The 23,515-nt window shown below is 40.9% G+C and overlaps 1 protein-coding gene across 2 annotated transcripts in view; it reads right to left on the reverse strand.

Moving 5' to 3' along the window:
• abcc4 (ATP binding cassette subfamily C member 4 (PEL blood group)) overlaps positions 1-23,515 on the reverse strand; it is a 349,901-nt gene that overhangs the window by 208,566 nt on the left and 117,820 nt on the right. For both annotated transcript variants that reach the window (XM_063048526.1, XM_063048527.1), the window contains exons 8-11: positions 15,524-15,773; positions 13,201-13,305; positions 671-760; positions 49-240 (exon numbers count right to left, since the gene is read on the reverse strand). In XM_063048526.1, the coding sequence (XP_062904596.1) occupies positions 49-240; positions 671-760; positions 13,201-13,305; positions 15,524-15,773 (637 nt within the window). The remainder of the gene's footprint in view (positions 1-48; positions 241-670; positions 761-13,200; positions 13,306-15,523; positions 15,774-23,515) is intronic.

Genomic DNA, 23,515 nt, shown 5'->3' on the forward strand with positions numbered 1-23,515 from the left:
GCAATTATGTCTACATCAGATTCAGTGTAGTCAAGATTGGATACTCACTTTCTTTAAGGCACAAGCTGTGATGATCTTTTCATATTTTGCTTTTTGGTATTCTTTACCAAACAGAATATTGCTCCGAACAGTACCAGGAAACACCCACGGCTGTTGTGCACAATAAGCTATTTTGCCTTTAACATTTAGGACACCACTGTCCTTTGAAAGTTCTCCGAGTAACGCAGCAAGAATGGAAGACTATAATGAAAATTTGATAATCCAAACATTAAACATCTGCTGACATCTAAGATTCAAGAATCAGTATTCAATTTGCAGTTGCTGATCAGTATATGGACAGTGTATTACAATTATTAAGACACTGCTCTTTCAAGAGGCCCAAGAAATAGAATTCACTCAATATTCTTAAGGTGAAAAGCAATATTCCAAAATAGAAGAAGTGGGAAAGCAAGCTATAATAAAATCTTTCTTTTAAGAAATTATTTCACGAACAGTAGTATATCATACTACTTCATAAATGACTAAACTTAAAAAGAGACAGAAAAGCACCCAGAAAAACATACTTCCAAAATTACATATATGATATAAAATATTTCTGGTTTCACAGACTACACATTTATAACTTAAAGAATAGAGTTAAACACTTAACAACTCCATGATTAAAACTCACTTTGCCAGCACCCACAGGTCCAATCACAGCCAGAAGTTCCCCTGGTCTGACAGAAAAGCTGATATTTTGCAGCGATGGAACTTCCATTATCTAACATAAAAATAGGAAATAATAAATAATCAGAAGATACACATAATATGCATGCAACAAGACCTCTAAATTTCATGCAGTATTTGCTGGGGTTGATAACAGACAAATTTGGGGGAATCACACATCAAAACTGACTGGGGATTCCATCAGACTTTATAACATCATTGAAGCTTCTGTACTTCCATTTTCTAGTATTCATCCAGAAGTTCATTCTATTTTTACAGTGTAACATAGTGGAGTATGCACTTCTAACAACTTGAAATAGTGAATGATGGTATTCAAATTCTGCTCAAAACAAAGTACATTTTTAACTCACAAACGAGAAATTGCATCGGTGATGGTAATTAAATACGTTTGTATACAGGGACAGAAATTGATGATAAACATTGTGACATTAATGGATATTACTTAATAAAAAGCAATATTTTGCACAAAACTCACAATGAATTACATGATTCTCCACAAAACTGCTGTTTTCATATAAATGCAAGTTTTCACTTACATTTAAGAAAATTCCAGGGAAAACAATAGGCTAGTAATTTGACATAAAAAATTTCAAAATAAAATATAAAAGTGCATGGAATCTAAGGAGTGACAAATTGGATCTACAACTGGCTCAGTAACAGAAGCAGAAGGTAATGGTAATGAGAACAAAGCCATTATTCTAGAGCAGTATGCAACACAACTCTAACCATAATTTAGCATTACATACATTCTAGTCACCAGAATTTAGGAAATATGGTGACTAGAAAAGTGACTGCAGAGAAATTCACAAGAGTGGTACAATGGCACAGTTAGCAGTTCACAGATCCAGCAAGTTGATTCAATCATGGTCTGTGCACCTTCCCCCTGTAACCACATGGAATTTCTGTGGGTGTTCTATGTTCTTCATAACTCAAAGATGTATGGTCAGTAGGCTAACTGGTCCGCATAAATTTTGTTTTGTGTGAATGTGTACTGAAATTTAGGTGGGGATGGGTTGGGATGGGAGAATACGGGGAGAAGCAAATGGAATTAGCATAGGACTGGCTATTAATGCATCCTGGATAAGCTGGTGCAGAGTACATGGATGGTTTCCATCCCGTGTAACTCTCTTTATTGGACTAGAAAGTTGTAACAATGAGGAAAAGAGAAACAAGAGCTGCTTTCCTTGGAATGCAGTAGACTAATAAGAGGATTATTTGTGATGTATAAAATTTTGAGTCACATTTCCCTTAGACTTTTCTCAACTAACAAAAACAAGTTACAATATCCAGACAAATAATTGACTTGGACATTGGACAAAAATGTTCTTTTCATTTTGAACATCCCTTTGAATGATAACACTTACACAATTCTCTTTCTTACTCATGAGCACTTTCTGACAATATTATTTATTCTCAGAAGAATTTCTCTTTCAAATCAAATACGCAATGAGAGACCATAAGACATTGAAGCAAAATTAGGCCATCATGTATGCTTTGCCATTTCATCTTGGCTGATTCATTTCCCTCTCAACCACATTCTCCTGCTGACCCCCTGTAACCTTTTTGACCTATCAAAAATCTCTCAACTTCCATTTTAAATACCCTTAATCACTTGGCCTCCACAGCTGCATGCAGCAACAAATTCCACAGATTCACCACCCGCTAGCTGAAGAAGTTCCTCCACATTTCTGCTCCAAATGGATGTCTCTCTATGCTGATGTTGTGCCCTCTGGTCCTAGATTTCCCCACTATAGAAAATGTCCTCTCGGTTTTCAAGGTGGCAACCATCATTCCAGTGCCAAAGCAGGTGTTAGCAATCGGCCTAAATGACTATAGTCTGGTGGCATTAACGTCAACCATCGAGAAATGCTTTGAGCATCTGGTCATGGAGCACGTTAAAGCCTTACTCCTGGCTACATTGAATCCTTTCCAGTTTGCTTATTACTCGAATCAATCCACTGATGATACAATAGCCTCTGCCCTCCACTCTAGTTTTGTTCCATCCAGAAAATTGGGTCCCACATGCTAGGCTGCTGTGTATAGACTTCATTTTGTCATTTAACACCATCATACCCAAGAAACTGGTGGGGAAATTGTCCTCACTGAGTCTCAACACCTCTCTCTGCAAATGGATACTAGACTTCTTAACAGAAAAGCCACAGTCAGTCCATGTGGGCAACAACGTCTCCAGTGCCATTACACTGAGCACTAGCTCAGCCCACTGCTGTTCACACTGCTGACGCATGACTGTGTTGCAGGATCCAGCTCAAACCCTGTCATCAAGTTTACAGATGACACAACAATGGTTAGCCTTATCAAAAACAATGACGAGATGGCATATAGAGAGGAAGTGAAGCGGCTGGTGGACTGGTGTGAGAAGAACAACCTAAGCATGAATGTGGAGAAATCCAAGAAAATCATTGCAGACTTCAGGAAGGTGCAAATGAACCACCGTCCTCTGCGAATACATGGCTCCTCCATAGAGAGAATTAAGTGTACCAAGCAGCTGGGATTTCTCATCACAGATGACTTTACCTGGTCCCTTAACAACATCTCCCTGAACAAGGCGGCACAGCAACTCCTCCACTTCCTAAGGAGATTGAAGTAAGCAACTCTCCCCTCCTAACCCCCCACCATCTTAACTGCACTTTGCAGGAGCACCATGGAGAGCATCCTGGCGAGCTACATCTCCATCTGGTATGGGAGCAGTCGAGCATCTGACTAGAAGTCTTACAAAGGGTTGTGAGAACAGCTGAGAGGATCATAGGAGTCTTCCTGCCATCCATCAGGGACATTTATCAGGAACATTGCATACGCAGGGCCCTTGGCATTATTAAAGATCCCATCCATCAATCCAGCATCCTCTTTGACTTTCTACCATCAGGCAGGAGACTACGATGCATAAACACAAGAACAGTCAGGATGGAAACAGCTTCTTCCCCCAGGCCATTAGGCTTCTGAACTCCCTGCCACATCACCTTTGAAGTGTCACTGGTTAGTCTGTTCCATACCTTACAATATTTAACTTACGCACTTTAGTTTGTTGTTTATGTGATTCTCTATAGATTTTATTCTTACCTTCATAAGTTATTGTATGGCATGTGTGTTATGTGTACCACTGTGCTTTACACCCTGCTTCAGAGAAACATTGTCTTCTTTCTATATACATTATGTGGTTATATACATTATATACATGTACTTAGTTAAATTACAATAAACTTGACTTGGCTTGACTTTGCATTTGAGATTTTTGAATTTTCTCCTGTCCTGTTTAGAAAATAGTCTTTTCCCTCCTTCTACCAAAGTGCACGGCCATATACTTTCCAACACTGTATTCCATCTGCCACTTCTTTCCACATTCTCCTAATCTATCCAAGTCCTTTTGCAGACTCCCTGCTTCTTCAACACCACTTGCCCCTCCACCTATCTTCGGATTATCCACAAGCTGGGTCACAAAGCAATTCTGTCAACCAAACAATTGACATACAACGTACAAAGAAGAGGTCACAACACAGACCCCTGTGGAACACCACTAGTCACCAGCAGCCAATCTGAAAAGGCTCCCTCTATTCCCACTCTTTGCCTCCAGCCAGTCAGCCATTGCTTTATCCATATTAGTGTAATACCCTGGTTTAAGACCATGCTTTATTGTATTAATACAGTTATGCTGTTGAGTATTTAATTTTCTGCACATTTCTCAAAATGCAATGTGTTCCTTGAATCACATTATACAATCAGGTATTTCTTTTTTTCCTGCTTAAAATAACAATTCAGTTAAGTTATGTTTTTTGTAATAGCCAATAGGAGTTGTCTTTTATCCCATAAGATGCCCCGGAACATTGTAGAGGGATCAGGGGAAGCCATTTGCTGAAGAGAGTGCAGGAGTTTTGGGGGAAGAAGGAGAAAGGAGGAAAATGGAAATGGACAACAAACACAGCAGAAGAACATTTGGAAGGACAGATACCGCTGTCGGAAAATCCTCATGCAGACAATGATCTCACAGAGAATGTACAGATAGCTTTTAATTAGCTAGTTATCACACAACCTTTGAGCCTGTCCAATGCTCAGTCCTTGGACATTTTGTGGATATTTATTTATGCTTCAGTTGGACTGAGTTTCAGGCAGAATTTTTTGATATCTTGAGTAATCTAAGTGAAGCAAACCAGACTGATTATGCAACAGTGAACTCTAACAATATGTACACACTATGGGACTAATATACATGTAATGGGCCCTTTTTCTTTATTTTGTTTGTTATAATTTAAAATGTTTTGTCAATACAATTTCAATCTAGGTTTATACTGGTGTGAGCCAAATTATTGCTTCCTGGTGAACAATAAATTTGTACGGGTATGTTGGTGTTCACACAAGTGATAGCCTCATCTTCCCTTAAAGGGACATTCAAACTGTTATGTTCGTGTTTACCCAAATCATATTTACCCACAGTGAAGACAGATGCAAAATACTTATTCAGTTCATCCTGCATTCTATTTGTCCCATTACTACCTCTCCAACATCATTTTCCAGCATGTCTGATATCTACTTTTGCCTCTCTTTTGCTCTTTCTATATTTGAAAACAAAGCTTTTAGTATCTTATTCGATTTTATTGGCGCGTTTACACTCATATATCATCTTTCCACTCCTTATGTCTTTTTTAGTTACCTTCTGTTGATTATTAAAAGCTTCCCATTTCTCCACCTTCCCACAAATTTTTGCTCTATTATATTCCTTCTCTTTTGTTTTTATGTTGAACAAATACTTAAGTTCAGATACTGGTCCAGACTCCCACAATGGAAAAGTTCAGATTCAAGATGAAATAGAAAAATGTTTCCAATCAAGTTTAATAAATAAGACTTAAAAGCAGATTAAGTAATTTCAAAGAATCAAAGAATTTCAAGACATAGGAAGCCAGCCAAAGTGGATTTTCATTAATCCCTTTTCTCAGTTCTTTTCAAGTTCTATTGAAAAGGTTCAAAGGAACATCTAAACAAGCCTGATGCATTCTGGAAACAAGTCCTTGGACTGATGAAGTTAAAATAGAACTTTTTGGCCGCAATGAGCAAAGGTATGTTTGGAACAAAAGGGTGCAGAATTTCATGAAAAGAACCCCTCTCCAACTGTTAAGCACAGGGGTGGATCGATCATGCTTTGGGCTTGTGTTGCAGCCAGTGGCATGGGGAACATTTACTGGTAGAGGGAAGAATAAATTCAATTAAATACCAGCAAATTCTGGAAGCAAACATTACACCGTTGGTAAAAAAGCCAAAGATGAAAAGAGGATGGCTTCTACAACAGGATAATGATCCTAAACACACCTCAAAATCCACAATGGACTACCTCAAGAGGTGCAAGTTGAAGGTTTTGCCATGGCCCTCACAGTCCCCCGACCTAAACATCATCGAGAATGTGCGGATAGACCTCAAAAGGGCAGTGCATGCAAGACAGTCCAAGAATCTCACAGAACTAGAAGCCTTTTGCAAGGAAGAATGGGCAAAAATCCCCCAAACAAGAATTGAAAGACTCTTAGCTGGCTTAGCTTCCAATCTGCGCCTTACAAGACCCGACGCAGGCCTCTCATGTTCTGAGTCGATGTTCACTCCCTCCCTAGCTGGCTACAAAAAGCATTTACAAGCTTAGTTACTTGCCAAAGGGGGTGTTACTAAGTACTGTCATGCAGGGTGCCCAAACTTTTGCTTTGGGCCCTTTTCCTTTTGTGTTATTTTGAAACTGTAAAAGATGGAAATAAAAAAAGTTTTCTTGCTTAAAATATTAAAGAAATATTTAACTTTAACTTTATGCTTCTTGAAAGTCAGTTCATCTTTTACTTGCTTAGCTATTCACAGTAACAGAAATTTTGACCGGGGTGCCCAAACTTTTGCATGTCACTGTACAACCCTATTATTGCAGTATTGCTAACTAAGATAGAGTCACAAAATGATGAAGCACGACAGCCCGGAAACAGGCCCTTTGGCCCACCTAGTCCAGGCTGAACTGTTTTTCTGTTAACAATCCGCTCCTGGATCATAGCCTTCCCATCAATGTAGAGTATTATGCAAAAGCCTCAGGCACCCTAGATTTTCTTTATATGGTTTCAGATGCTATGACCTCCACAAGGCCTTGATTTCAACATCACTGAGGCTGTCCGGGATTACCTAGAGAGACAGAAGCAAGCAAAGTTTCCATAGTCTGCAGAAGAACTGTGGCAAGTTCTCCAAGATGCTTGAAACAACCTTTCAGCCAATTTTCTTATAAAACTGCTCAACAGCGTACCTTAGTGTTGATTCAGCTTTAAAGGCAAAGGGTGGTCACACCAAATATCAATTTGATGTGTTTTTTTTTTACTGCTTATTGCTCTTTATAGTATCTTTCTGATATTTAGAAACTTTTCATCTCATTATTTTTGGAAGTATCTTTACTTCACAGAGTTTTTTTTTTACATGTGCCTAAGATTTTTGTGCAATACTTTACTTACCTAAATTTCAATTGAATGTTGAAATCAAACCTCCATCCACTACTTCCTCCGGCAGCTTGTTCCACAGTCACCACTCTCTGAGTGAATAAGTTCCCACTAAACATTTCACCTTTCACCCTTAGCCCATGGCCTCTAGCTCCAGTCTCACCCAACCTCAGTGGAAAAAGCCTGCTTGCATTAACCTTATCTGCACTCCTCATGATTTTGTATACCTCTATCAAATCTCTTCTCATTCTTCAACGCTCCAGCAAATACAGTCCTAACCTAAATCAAACTTTTCCTAAAATCGAGGTCTTCAAATCCAGGCCATATCCATTGTAAAAGTTGTAATATTATTCAGCTCCATCTTCTGTGTACTCTTTCAATCTTATTGATGTCTTTCCTGCAGGCAGGTAACTGAAACTGCACACAGTACCCCAAATTTGGTCTCGCCAACATCTTATACAACTTCAACACAACATCCTAGTCAGCAGAAAACTCTGTAAGTTGGGTTAGACATAACCTACCATGCACAAAGCTATGGTGACTATCCCAATTCAGGCCCTGTCTATCCAAATATATAGAATACATCTCAATAATTTACCCACTACTGACGTCAGACTCACACCTATAACTTCTCGACTGATTCTTAGAGCCTTTCTTGAACAATGGAATAACATTATCTATCCTCCGATCCTCCGGCTAAGGATGTTTTAAATATCCCTGTCAGGAATCCTGCAATTTCTGAACTAGCCTCGCACAAAGTCCAAGGGGACATCTCGTCAGGCCCTGGGGACTTATCCATCTTAATTTGCCTCAGGACAGCAGGCATCTCCTCTTCTATAATTCGTATGTGGTACAGGACTTCAATGTTGTTTAGACATAGTTCTATAGATTCTGTACCCATCTTCCAAGTAAATCATAATTCAAAATCATAAAATGAAACCATAATTTCAATTGTGTTCTCAATCAAAAGCAAGAAAATCTAGATAAATAAATGGAAGGTTTTCCAAATCTGTATTTAAACTTGACTAAATTAACTGAGTGCATTTCATGAACAGACATTTAGAGAAGTGTAGTTAAGAATAGCCAAAATGAAAAAATATTGTGCCTTTGTATATGAATATTTTTAGAGAACTGCCTTTGATAATCTATCAGTGGTCTGAGATCTGGAGAGACAAGCATAGATCACCAATTTTGTTTAAGTTATCCTGAAAGCTAAGTATAGTTTGCAATTGGTCAGTTACAGGCATAGAGTCATACAGCACAAAAGAGACCCTTTGGCTCAATTTATTCATGCTAACCAAGATGTCCACTTAGTCTTGTATCATTTAACCACCTCTGCAAACCTTTCCTATCCAAGTACCTGCCCAAGTGTATTTTAAATATTGTTAAAAATAACAACAGTAAACTACTAATAACTCTGATTGCTATCCCTACTGTTGTGTTATGGTCCTGATGCAGGCTTTCCACCTGAAAAGTCAATAATTCCATATTCCCCTGCAGATGCTTCTTGACCCAGTGCGTGCTTCCAGCTGTTTGCTTGTTGCTCGAGATTCCAACAGCTGCAGTCTCTGGCATCTCCCTCTGCTCTATTATAGTGCTCTCTACAGTATTGACTCATGATTTTCTTTCTAAATCAAGCAGAATATCAAGCTGTCAAGTGGAAAAAATCACTTGGCACTGCACCAGTCTTAGAATCATAATGTTGAACAGCACAGAAACAGACTCTCAGCTTCATTGCCGTCCATCAAACTCATCTATATTAATCTCACGCGTCAGCATTGCCTCTGAAATGTTATTACTGCCCCTGCCTCCATGACCCCCCTCTGGCAGGTCACGCTAGATATCAGCAACTCTTTGTATGAAAAATTTATTACCTAGATCCTCCTTAAACCTCCTTCCTCTCACTTCACACTTGTCCGAGTTTAATTCCATTTCTCATTCCTTCGCTCATCTTCAGAGTTGATCAATATCCATTTGTATTTTCAGACAACCTTCATCACTGTCCACTATACCATCAACTTTGGTGTCATCCACAAATTTGGATATTATGCCACCTGCAGCCTCTTTGATGATTATGATAAATGGAGGACCCATCTCTGGTTCCTGTGGCATACTACTGGTCACGGGCCGCCAAACTGAAAAAACAATACTCGGTATCACAAGGTTTTTCATGTATAAAGCCTTTCTGACTATTCCAATTAAGTCTTTACTTATTCAAAGGCAAATTAACCCTAATTGGCAGAATCTCTTCTAATAATCTTCCCACCGCTCACCAGCCTATACTTCCGCGCTGCATTTCTTAAATAAAGGCACATTTGCATTCCTCCTGTGCAGAATCAGTGTACAAAAATCTCTGCCAAGTCCCAACAATCTCTTCCCTTGTTTCCCATTAATAACCTGGTACAGGTCTGGTCAGGCTCCAGGGATTTATTCACCTTTATGAATTTCAGAAACTTCAGTACTTCTTCATTTCTAATGATAAAGTGCACCAAACCGTCACTGTTCCCTCTCCTGAACTCACAAGCTTCTATGTCCTTCTTCGTGGTACATACATATCAGCAGAATATTTTAGACCTTGCTAATTTCTCCTGATTACAACATCAATCTTTTAGAGACCTTACTCTCTCCCTAGTTCCCTTTAGTGTACTTATGGATTCTCCTTCACCTTATCTGCCAGGGATATCTAATACATGAAAAAATTTGCAGATGCTAGAAACCCAAAGCAACACACAGAAAATGCTGGAGGAACTCAGCAGGTCAAGCAGTGTCTATAGAAAAGAGAAAACAGTTGACATTTCGGGCCAACCCTTCCTCAGGATATCTAATGCCTACCTTTGGTTAAGTTCAAGTTTAATTCATTCAACCATACATGAATACAGCCAAATGAAACAGTGTTACTCCAGGGCCAATGAGCAAAACACAGTACCAACAGTCATACATTGTACAAGGCAAATATGGCACATATATATAGCAAGCACAAATAAGATATCAGTAAAATACAGTCCCTCAAAACACAAATATAGTCCAAGACCCTGAGTCCATGAATGTTGCAGCAATCAATAACTAAACAGTTTGACTTCTGCCAAGCTAACGCTCATGGGCAGCACTGATTCTAGCTTGGACACCACACCACAACACCTCCGGTGGAGTGCACCAACTCAGACGCCTCTCTCCTGGGCGGCTGTGTACAAGCGACACCACGGCTTGAGACCTGGTCCTTTCTACAACCGAGGCCGTGCTGCTAACCCTGCTGTCGCCACCATCGCTTGCCAATATTAACAGTGTCCAACAGGGCGTTGAGATCACAAGAAAAGTGACGAGGATGATCATTCGCTGTTAATTTTCTCATTGCATGTATTCCTATATCCCTTATGCTCCTCAGGGAAATGACTTGCCTCATCTCTCTATAGCTGACTATTGCCTCAAATAGAACAGCACAGAAGCAAAGCTCTTCAGCCCCTGATGAAGAACTAATTAAATTAGTAATCAAGCGCCCAGCTAAACTAATCTCTTTTGCCTTCACAGTGTCCATATCTCTCCACTTCCTGCAAACTCATGTGCCTATCTATGAGCCTTAGATCAAATTTGCCTCCGTCAACACCTCTGACGGCACGTTCCAAGCGTTATGAAACATGTAGTAGGAAACCAGGATAACGCATATGTACACGATTAGTATAAACACATAAATTTATACTGAAAGAACATATCCCAGACATGTAGTTGAGAAACATGAAATGATTAATGTAGTTCAGGTGAAAGAAATAAGTAATTAAGTCAATGCAGTGACCAACCCTGTATGCACACAGATTCTGAAACAATTAAGAAGCAAGCAAATAATTGGAAGTCAGGAATTAATTGTGAGAATGGTAAGATGTCTTCAAGATCAGAAGTTGCAAGAAATAGTATTACCAAGTAAAAATAGGTTGTTGATCAATAAAACTTACAAAGACATTAGAGCTTGTGAAGAGACCAATTCACTTTTACACACTTCTACAGACAGTGGGTTGTGACCTATTTGTGCCCATCAGCTCTCTTGGCATTGCACTGAAAGCAACAATTGGAAATTATTTACAGAGGTTATCAATGAGGTATAAACTTCAGCAAGAAAACAGATCTTAGTGCAGCAGAGCAGAATTGATAAAAAGGATTTGGGAAGCAGGTACAATTGCAATATTTAAAAGACATTTGGACAACTTGGACTGGAAAAACTTAGAGGGAATTTGGCCACACATAAGCAATTGGTACTAGCCCACATAAGCAACTTGACTTGCAGGACAGGTTGGACTGAAAGCCCTTTTCCCACAGTTTATAATTCAAGGATTTAATGAATCTACGATTACAAGAGAATCCAAATGAATGGAGGAGGTGAAGAATGGTTAGGGTTAGGGTTAGGGTTAGGGTTAGGGAGCCAATGGAGGAGCCAAGAACTGGCGAATGGAACAAGTGTGAAGTTAAACCAGGGCAGGAATCTACACAGTAAATTGCATGGCCCAGGAGACAGCTGTAGAACTGAGAGACCCAGGAGTACAAGTACATTGCTTCCTGAAAGTGATGACACCAGTAGACAGCGTGGTGGAGACTTTTCAAGTATCCCTTCATTGGTCAGGGCATTGATTACAGCAATTGGCACATGCAGAAGAGGTTCACAGGATGCTACTGGATTAGAGGGCTTGAGTTACAAGAAGAGACTGGATAGGCTTTGGCTGTTTTTCGCAGGAACGTAGGATGCTGAGGAATGGCACAGTACTTTTTCCAATTTTCTCTGATCAGCGTCACTTCTACAGACCCTCTTGTGTCCTCAGTTCCTCTTTAAAGCTTTCCCTTCTCAGCTTAAACTAATGCCCTCTAGTTTTAGACTCCTCTAGTCTGACTGACAATCAACCTTACCCGTCACTTATGATGGTATAAATCTGTCAGCATCCTTTGCTCCAAGGAAAACAAGCCCCACCCAATCCATCTCTCCTTATACCTCACGCCCTCCAATCCCAGCAGCATTCTTGTGAATCTTTTCTGAATTCTCTCTATCTTAATGCTTCTTTCCTGTAGTATAGTTAGATTAGATTAGACAGTGAAATGCGTCATTTGTGTCAACAACCAACACAGTCCAAGGGTAGGCTAGGACAGACCTGCTTCTGGCACCAATGTAGCATGCCCACAACTTACTGATCCATAAGTCTTTGGAATATGGGAGAAAATCGGAGCAGCCAGTGGTGATCATGAGGAGGACGTAAAAATCCCTTACAACCAGTGGCAACAACACTGGCATTGTAAAGCATTATGCTAACCAATTCGCTAGTGACCAGAATTGCACATAATACTCCAGGGACAATCTCCCCACTGCTGCAGCATGACATCATAGCTCTTGTACTCAATGCCCTGTCTGACAAAGGAAAGCATGGCACGTGACTTCTTCACCACCTTGTCCAGTCCCGTCGCCAGTTTCAGGAAATTATGTACTTGTAACCCTATGTCACTTGCTGAACTACACATTCCTCAGAGCCCTGTGCAGGTCCTGCCAACTTTAGAACTACTCTGAGGAATAACACCCTCCAACGTATCACTTTTACCTTAACAGTACGCAGCTTCAGAGAGGGTGACAGAAACAGGCAAAAGAGGAAATGAGGAAAAACAGAGTATGTGATTTGGAAGGACAGGGGATTGGAGGAGTTAGGGAGGGTGAGGGAATAAAAGAGGACATCTTCCTTTTCATTCCCATCACCATACACTGCTGAAGGTTTTGTCCCACAGATACTCTTGGGGGGTGGAGTGAGGGCAAGTCAGTAGCTATAATTTACTAATAATCCATCAATGGGTAATTTAACTGATTTCTTGCTAATCCTGTACAGCAACCAGGTTAACATAAGGCCAAGTATCCCTCACATACAGGTAAGCTAGTTGTCAACATAGTTGAAATAGGGAAGAAAGAATTTGAGAAAAACTTTTAATGAATAAGTAGTTCCAAGGAAAAAATCAGATTGAATTTCAGAAAAGCTTCCATTTTATGTTCTCATTTTACCTTGTCCCAATAGCATGTGAGATCTTGTATGTGAACTGAATACTCATTTTCATGGTTATTCACGTCTTCACTGGGTTTCTTAATTTCTTCGAGAATCAAAAATTCCTGTTAAATTCACAAAACACAAGCCAATTACTAATAAATGTATTTATATTGCCAAAGAATATTTGAAAAATATAAAATAATTTTAGACAAAAATAGAGAATTCCAGTAACAGAGAGAATTTCTGTTTCTTTTTCAAGTTTTCTAGCACATGCAGTATTTTGCTTTGAAGTAAAAGCTGAATTTAAAAAATACTGAAGCTGTCAGGCCTACACAGGCAGGTATCTTCCAGCTTTCACCCAACTAACAAATGTCATGTGCTAGTGGTTTCCAACTCATCACCTGTAGCCTATTTAAACCCAGCTCTCATCCACAGCCCTTGTTCACACATCGAACCAGCCAGCCTCAACCAGCTGCTCCTAGTCTTCAGTTAACTTGTTGCCCTGTCGTGTTATGTATCCATTCTCTCTTGTTCCTGATAGAATAGATGAACCGTGACTGTCAGTGACAGCTGGGTTTAAACAGGCTGCACAGGTGATGAGTTGGGAATGAGTGGCAGGTGACTCCTTTTAGCTGGGTGCACACTGGGAAGTGTCTATCTGTGCAGGTCTGACAGGGACCTGTCAGGAAATATACAGGAGACTTGACACAAATGCAGAGCAGTGGAAATAATATAGAGGTGGGTGATCACTTTAATCATAAACTGCAAACTACCAAGCCACAAGGGGCCACAAAACAAGACAGAACAGATATTTGACCCTATGAGTCAACTGGTTGAGGCTGGCTGGTTCACTAGGTGAACAAGGACTATGGATGAGAGCTAGGTTTAAGTAAGCTGCAGACGATGAGTTGGAAATGAGTGACGTGATCCCTGTTAGCTGGGTGGAGATTGGGAGGTGCCTGCCTATGCACGCCTGACAAAAATGAAACAGATTTAAACAAATACAATTTATTAAATTTGCCTGCATAGCTGTTCATAAAAATTCTGAATTACAATTTGATACCAATTACAGTGTTACTTTCAGTAAACTCAACCACTGCTCGTGTGCTTCTTGAGGTCTATCTACTGGTTAATCATTCCTGCTCTACCTAAAAATGGCCAAGTTTGAAATGACCACATCACATAGTTTTATTTCTTTATTTATTTAGAGATACTGAGCAGACAGGTCCTTCCAGCACGAGTGCCCTGCTCAGCAACCCCCCCCCCATTTGATCCTAGCCTAATCATGGGACAATTTACAATGACCAAATAACCTGTAGGTCTTTAGAACATAGGAGGAAACCAAAGCACCCAGAGAACACATGCAGTCACAGAGCCGACGTACAGCCAGCGCCGGAATTGAACTCCAAAGTCCACCCGAAGCTGCAACAGCTTGGCGCTAACTCCTATGCTACCACTGGCACCCACCCTCAGCTCTCCACATAACTAAAATGTTGCTCCATGTCCAATATCTGAATCTTGCATTTTTATCGGTGGGCAACATTGCCTGAACATGTTGTTCTGGATGAGAGAAACATTCTGTATTTCTCATTTGGCACAGGAAGTACATTCTGTGTGACGAATAAATCTGTCAAGCCTCTATTTACAAGAAGAATTAATATGCAACTCCTTGCCCAGGTCATCACTTACAAAACTTCTGTTTTCCTGGTTAAGTAGGTTATCAGTTACTAATTTAATTTGCTGTTTATGAAAATGAATCTCTCCCTCATCAGTAATTTCCCTTGCACAATAAATTCCTATCTTTACATTCTGTAAAAGCTGCACTCTGTGCTACACATTCTGTTTGAACCATTTTAAAGGGTAGACAGTGACCTTGTGTGGATATCCTTGTGCTGAAAAGAGATCATAAGCTTAAAATCAACGTTGGAGCCACACAGAAGTAACTTCAAGCAGCACTCCTTCAGTCAGTGGAAACCAGAGCATTTCTCTTCAAAACGACTAGATTAATTCAAAACTACAAATCTGAGATTAGTAAATTGTTAGGTAAAGCTATTTAGGTCATGGAATCGAAGAAAACGAGAGTTAGGCTAAAGGTTAGCCAGCATAAATGGAAAGTCAAACTGCCTATTCCAACTGCAATGCTCTTAATAAGGTATTTTTATAAACTATTTCTCCAAACTTCTGCTCACAAAATATTCATTATATCTTCACTGCCGTAACTTGTGCTGTATTTGTTTTCTGCATAATATCTTTTATCATATCCATGAAAACTCAAAAGCAATAAATTTGCATTTGTGGAGAAGAATTACAATGAAGTTTTATTTTCAATACTTGACATACCTTTATCCTTCTTATGCTGATCATTCCCTCAGAAGCAGTTTGAATAGCTGCTGGGAAGAATAAGGTGACTGTGAGTCTTACAGCACCGTACAGTGACACTGTGACAAACACACGGCTTGCTGTGATAGTGTTGCCAAGCAGCACGTACACCAGGAAGGTAAAAAATAATATTATCTTGCTTGCTACAAAGAATGAGGCCATATTCAAGCCACGCAGGTAAGAGCTTTGTAGAACCTTGGCAATCTCCTTCCTGAAATATAGAAAACATAACCATTTGTTTCCCTCAAAATAACTTATGTAAGTTACTATTAAAAGGATTATTTAAGATCTAACACTCAGCAGAGGAACTCTACTATTAAGTTAACAAAACTACATTTTTTTTAAGAAATCCATTTGTATTTCAGCAATGCTTTATCCACTTTAAGTACATACTTGGGTTTATTAATGAGAGTGCAAGTATTTCATACTTTATGAGCACAACAAAATCTGCTCCATCCATAAGGACACAAAATACAAACCTATTTACTTACATCATGTTGCCGACTCCCCATGACAAAACCAATTCCATAAATAATCCAAGAACACTTTCTACAAAACTACAAATACCTGTACAAGCTATGGGCAACATGGTGACACAAGTGGAGTTGCTGTCTCACAGCCTTAGAGACTAGGACCGATCACGAACTCGGCTCATGTCTAAGTGGAGTTCGTACATTCTCCCTGGGACTATCTGGGTTTCCTCCAGGTTCTTCAGTTTCCTCCCATCCCAAAAACACGAAGGTTGGTTGGTTAACTGGCTACTCTAATTTGGCCCACATGTGTGGGCAAATATTAGAAACTAGAGGGCGCTGGTGAGAATGTGGGTGGAATAAAGTAAAGCAGGAGGTATAAAGTAAAACATTCGATAAAGTCTATCAGTGGTTGATGATTGATGCAGACTCAGTGAGATGAAGGGCCTGTTGCTGTGCTATATCTCTCGAAAATTATTTTCTTTCTTATTGTCTTCATTCCATGTCCTTCCTTAACCCTCTCCTTCAGAAGCAGAGCTATTTGTGATCACTGCTGAGCCTGATTAGTGTCCTTCCTCATCAATCATCATGGTGTTGAACTCACACAGACTTCTATCTTTTTTAATCCAAGGATCAGAAAAATGCCAATTTAGTAAAAATATAATATCTTTCTAGTCTGTTACATATCCAGTTTCTACCCATACTGGCTTCCTGGTTTTCCCTCCAACATCAGCTGATTGGCCACTGTAGATTCCCCCAGTACTGATGAGTGGCAGATACTGAAAAGTGCTGATGAGAATGAAATGGGATTATAGTACTTGTAGGATTAATGCAAATGGTGTTCAAATGTTGGTGTGAACTCGATGGATTGAAAGCATGCATTCCCATGTTCGACTTTCTATGACCTATGTAATGGAGGTACAGTACTACTATGCACCTCAATGAATAGCTTCTGTGCAAGCAAGTGATTCATTTAAGGCAGCGTTTCTGTATTCATGTTGGGGGGATTCTAGACAGCTTTCTGCAGGAACAGAGCACAGAAACTTCAGAGTTCTGTGAACCTGGATTCACAGACTTTCCTGGTTGATAGGAGACTAGGCACTGAGATCAGAACACTAAGTATGAAATAAAAAAAAACAGAAAATGCGGGGGACATTCGGTGGTCAATGTATGAGATCAGTTCAGTCATATGGGTAGAGGTTCCTGGAGCACTAAGTACCAAGACAGAGTGCAGAAAGAGATTTCATGGCCCAGAAATACTGGAGTATGGCATGCCATCTCCACTTGCCACTATCAGCCCACATTTACCTCCCAGAAGGAGCTTCCACAAATCATTGAGTAAAGCTCTGCAAAATGCCAGGGCCTTGCTTGAGGGACTTCATTCATATGAGTGAGCAGAACAAGCCTTGCCTACAAAATGAGAAAGCCACAGATAAACAACAAAGCTGTTTCCTGAACTTTGCCAGCTGACACTATCAATAGTTTTGTTAAAGCTACTGAGCTCTCACATTGCTTTCCAAATTCCTGGTTTTGGATTTTCTAATATGACCTTAATTAAAGAACATTGCTGGGTACAGCAGCCAAATGCTGTGGCTTTCAAGCTTAAATGTTTGCTACTGAAATCTATTGCAATGTTCCACAGCTGTCTCCACTTCATCACATGGTTGTGACTTCAGGAGCCAGCCCTCAAAGGGCATGTGGCTAATACAAGCACTACTGTGGCAAACTCCAGTGCGGCTGTGACAGCGATGGCAAAGGACAGCATAGTAGTTGGTGAGGCAAGAGATTCTGAAGCCAGTTTTACTGACAGTATTTTGTCTGAGGAGGCCACCTTCAGGACAAAGGTCCTATATGGCCAAGACCGTGGAGGCTCCCCAAGACAGCAGTTATTTGGAAAATTTATGCCAGGAATAGATTTTTGGCATCTAGATAGTCCATAATATTTTGGGGAACACCGCAATGCTAAAAAATATGTCTGTCCCTGTTTTTCCTCATTCTCAAGATGAAGGAAGTATAGGTGTCTTTTTTTCTTTTGCATTAAGGTCTTGCTTTGTCAGATTTTTTTGCCACAGTGAGGTATAATTTATACTCTGTGTTGTTATCTGTACCCACATACCTTGCAATGGTGCTGCAAGCTTTTCATTACACTAAAAAACTCAGACCCTGCGGGAGGAAGTGCAGAAATTGCCGGGGCTCTAGCAGAGATATGTAAATCATCTTAAGCATCGGGTGAGGTACCAGAGGCTTAGAGGATAGCCAATGTTGTTCCACTGTGGGCAGAAATAAAATAGCAATGGGGCGGAGCTAAGATGGCATGAGACAGTGATTTCTCCAAGCTCATCTGCAGTAACAGCTTACTTCTACCTTTAATGTTTCTCTTTTCTCTTTTTAAAGTAGATGGGATTCTATCAAAGACCCTGACTGAGAGCTACACTCAAACTTTGGTTCTTTGCAGTGATGGGACCCGCTCCTGGGGGGGTCACCAACCAGCCGTATTTCAATATCCCAAGGATGCAAGCTCCCACATGAGTGGTTGGTCAAGAAGGTTCAGTCACCCCGCATTCAAGATGAGGTAGTAAACTGGATTGGACGTTGGCTCTGTGGGAGAAGCCTGAAAGTGCTACTAGGTGGTTACCTCTCTGACTAGACTAGTAGTGTGCTGCAGGGATCGGTGCTGGGTCCATTCTTGTTTCTCATCTATATCAATGATCTGGATGATAATGTGGTGAACTGGATCAGCAAATTTGCGGATGACACCAAGACTGGGGGTGTAGTGGACAGAGAGGAAGGCTATCATGGCTTGCAGTGGGATCTGGACCAGCTGAAAAAATGGGCTGAAAAATGGCAGATGGAATTTAATCTAGACAAGTGCGAGATTTTGCACTTTGGTAGGACCAACCTGGGTAGGTTTTACACAATGAACGGTAGGGTACTGGGGAATGCAGAAGAACGAAGGAATACGTCCATAAAAATGGTGCACAGGTAGACAGGGTCATAACGAAAGCTTTGGGCACTTTGGCCTTCATAAATCTAATTACGAAATGGGATGTTGTTGAAGTTGCAAAAGACATTGGTAAGGCCTAATTTGGAGTATCGTGTGCAGTTTTGGTCACCTACCTACAGGAAAGATGTAAATAAGGTTGAAAGGGTGCAGAGAAAATTTATAAGTATGTTGCCAGGTCTGGAGGACCCAAGTCATTAGGAAAGATTGAACAGGTTAGAACTTTATTCCTTAGAAGGTAGAAGATTGAGAGGAGATTTGATAGAGGTATATAAAATTATGAGGAGTATAGATTGGGTAAATGCAAGCAGGCTTTTTCCACTGAGGTTGGGTGGGACCACAACCAGAGATTATGGGTTAAGGGTGAAAGGTGAGAAGTTTAAGGGGAACATGAGGGGAAATGCCTTCACTCAGAGGGTCATGAGAGTGTGGAATGAGCTGCCAGCACAAGTAGTACATGCAAGCTCAATTCCAACGTTTATAAGAAGTTTGGATAAGTACATGGTTGGTAGAGGTATGGAGGGCTATGGTCTCGGTGCAGGTTATTGGGAGTAGGCAGTTTAAATGGTTTGGCATGAATTAGATGACAAAAGGGCCTGTTTCTGTACTGTACCTTTCTGTGACTCCATGAATCTCACCATTCTTGTGCACATGACATTAATCTCAAATTGACAAGTAAAGTGAATGAAGGTTTTTTTTTAAGATTTAAAATTCAGTATTTAAGACTGTTTAATGCAATTTCCAGAACAAAAATGTAAAGGACAATGAAATAATTGTTACTTGGGATCCATGCAGCACAGCAAAAAAAAACATATCATAGACAAAAAAACAAGGCAAGTACAAACACATAAAATAGCATATATGCATAGACTGTTTGTACGTCCATAAAGCAATGTTAGACACAGCAGTGTCTGTTAATCAGGTGACTCTAACAGGAATTGATAGTGGTGACGGGGGGTGGGGTATTGTCCAGTGCTAGTGGGTGGAGGTGAAGATCAGCTTTGTTGCTTGAGGAAAGTAACTAGGTTTGAGTTTGGTGATCCTGGTATAGTCTCCTCCTTGACGGGAGTGGAAAAAACAGTCTATGAGCAGGATGGGTGGCATCCTTTAAGATATTGCTGACCTTTTTACAGCACCTTTCAGTATATATAAGAGCATAAGGCATAGGAGTAGAACTAGGACACTTGGCCCATCAAGTTTGCTCCATCATTCCAACTTGGCTGATTTATTACCCCTCTCAAACTCATTCTCCTGCCTTCTCCTCGTAACCTGACTAGCGCCTGATAAAGCCTCAGCAGCACGCCCTAGCTGTTATATACTATTCATATCAAGATGAATGCTAAGACTGCTTTTGCCTTCCTTACCACAGACTCAGTCTGCAAGTTAACCTTTAGGGAATCCTCCACATGGACTTTAAAGTCCCTTTGCACCTCTGGTTTCCCTGTTTAGAAAACAGCCTATGCCTTTCGTCCTTCTACCAAAATGTGTGACCATACACTTCTCTGCACTGCATTCCATCTGCCACTGCTTTGCCCATTCTCACCATCTGTCCAAGTCCTTCTGCAGATGTCCTGATCCCTCAACAGTATCATAGTGGACTAAAGACCAACAGAAGGCAACTAAAAAAAGCATAAAGAGAAAAAGATGAAATACAGAGGTAAGCTAGCCAATAATATTAAAAGAGGATATTAAAATACTTTGCAGATATATAAAGAATAAAAGCAGCGAAAGTGGACTATCTCATTGTCTCTTCATAAGGCCTTGGATCATCTGGACAACACAAATATGTCGGTTAAAATGTTGTTTATTGGCTACAGCTCAGCATTTAACAAAAATCATTCCTATAGTTCTAATCGTAAAGCTCCAGACCCTGGGCCTCTGAAACTCCCGCCGCACTGGATCCTCGGCTTCCTAAGGATAAGACCACAATCTGCGCGGATGGGAAATAACACCTCCACCCTCCTAACAATCCACACTGGCACACCTGAGGGATGTGTGTTTAGCTGACTGCTCTACATTTTCTACACCCACGACTGTGTGGCTAGGTGTAGCTCAAATACCATCTATAAGTTTGCTGATGATACAACCATTGTTGGTAGAATCTCAGATGGAGACGAGAGGGCGTACGGGAGTGAGATATACCAGCTTTTTGGATGGTATCACAGCAACAACGTTGCACTCAACATCAGTAAGACCAAAGAGCTGATTGAGGACTTCATATAGGGTAAGAGGGGGGAATACACATCAGTCCTCATAGAGAGATCAGAAGAGGAGAGAGTGAGCAATTTCAAATTACCGGATCTCTGCGGACCTAACCTGGACCCAACTTATTGAGGCAGCTACAAAGGTGGCACGACAGTCACTGTATTTAATTCGGAATTTGAGATTTGGTATGCCTCCGGAAAAAGAAAAAAAAATTCTACTTATGTAACATGGAGACCATTCTAACCGTCTGGTATGGGGGCGGGGGGGGGGCACTGCACGGGATCAAAGTAAGCCGCAGAGAGTTATAAACTTAGTCAGCTCCATCATGGGCACTAGCCTTCGTAGCATCCAGCACATCTTCAAGGAGTGATGCCTCAGAAAGGTGGCATCCTTCATCAAGGACACCCAACACCCAGGTAATGCCTTGTTCTCATTGCTACCATCGGGAAGGAGGTATAGAAGCCTGAAGGTACACACTCAGTGATTCAGGAATAGCTTCTTCCCCTCTTACATAAAAAAGAATCCAAATTACAAAGGGATCATACTCCGTATGAGAGGATACATAGCTCAGAGAGAAGCCACTTTGCCATTTGTTCGCAATCTTCATCCTAACCTTCCTGATCTAAAACACTCTATTCCCCTTTCCCTCAAATGCTTGTCCAACCTCCTCTTCCAAGCAGGACCTGCCAGGTTCAGACTGATTCAATATGCAGCAGGGGTAGGGGTCTGCTCTTGGGCTCAGAGATCCCTCTAGCTATCAGTGCCAGTTAGTTTTAGAACCAATTTGATCTGATCTTTGAAGCGGTGTACAGTCCATTCAGGTCCATGTCAAACACGCTCTGGACAAACTGAGCAACATAATCAACAGGCATGACCTAGCACACACTGGTGACTTCTGTATCATTTTATCACCAGCTTGAAAAAGGTCTTGAAACAATTATCACCAACATGTCACTCGCAGAACCAGAGGAGCCAACACACTGGCTACGGTTGTACTACCATCAGGAGTGCTTCCTGTACCATCCCACACCCACACTTTGGATAAAGTCTGAGCATCTGGCTGTACTTCTACTCCCTGAGACCAAAGACCACAGCACCAACAGAGAGGACCAAGGTGGCATGGCCAAGGAAGGTGGAGGAGGGCTTTCAGGACTTCTTTGAGTTGGTGGACTGTACAGTATTCACAGATTGATCTCCGAGTCTGAATGAATATACCAGATTTGTCAGTGACTTCATTAAAACCCGTGTGGAAGTGCGTGAGCCTACGAGAGCATACCATACGTACCAGAATCAAATGATGTGTATGAACCAGGAGACTCCTGGTTTGCTGAGAGCCAGATCTGTGGCATTCAAGTCCGTTGATCCAGGACTACACAAGAAGTACGACCTATGGAAGGCTACCTCAAGAGCAAAAGGACAATTCCGATTGAGGTTAGAGGCAGAATGAGATGTCAACTCTGGCAGCATTTACGGGCCATTACTTCCTACAAAACAAAACCTAATGAATGGCAGTGATGCTTCGCTCCCAGATGAGCTCATCACCTCTTATACCCGCTTTGAAAGGGAGAATAAAACTACAGGATCCCTGCAGCACCCGGTGATCCTGTGGTCTCTATCTATCTCAGAGGCCAACGTCAGAACATCTTTCAAAAGGGTGAACCCTAGCAAGGCGACAAGCCCCGATGGAGTACCTGGCAAGGCTCTGAAAACCTGTGCCAACCAACTGGGTATACTCAAAGACATTTTCAATCTCTCATTACTACAGTCAGAAGTCCCCACCTGCTTTAAAAGGTCAACAATCATACCAATGCCCAAGAAGAGCAGGGTGAGCTGCCTTAAGATCCGTCATCCAGTGGCACTCATATCTACAGTGATTAAATGCTTTGAGAGGTGGGCTATGGCTAAAATCAACTCCTGCCTCAGTGAGGATCTGGGCCCACTGCACTTTGCCCATTAGCACAATAAGTCTGCAGTAGATGCGATCTCACTGGCTCTTCATGTGCCCTTGGATAACTGGGATAATAACAATAACACTTACATCAGGATGCTGTTTATTGACTACAGCTCAATGTTTTTATTTCTCAACACTTATGCATCCCATGACACCTGACAGATCCTCTTTCTTAGTATGGACCGTATCCAGATTATCCACATGCTCCTGCCTAAACTCAGTTTCTTCCATGTCTTTCTCCTTGGAGAATACAAATAAGTATTTAGGACTTCACCAACATCACCGGTCTTCTCACAAGTGTAGATCACAGCTATAGTCCCTAAAGC

Source organism: Mobula hypostoma, chromosome 5 (genome assembly GCF_963921235.1).
Source record: "Mobula hypostoma chromosome 5, sMobHyp1.1, whole genome shotgun sequence".
Classification (NCBI taxonomy): Eukaryota; Metazoa; Chordata; class Chondrichthyes; order Myliobatiformes; family Myliobatidae; genus Mobula; species Mobula hypostoma.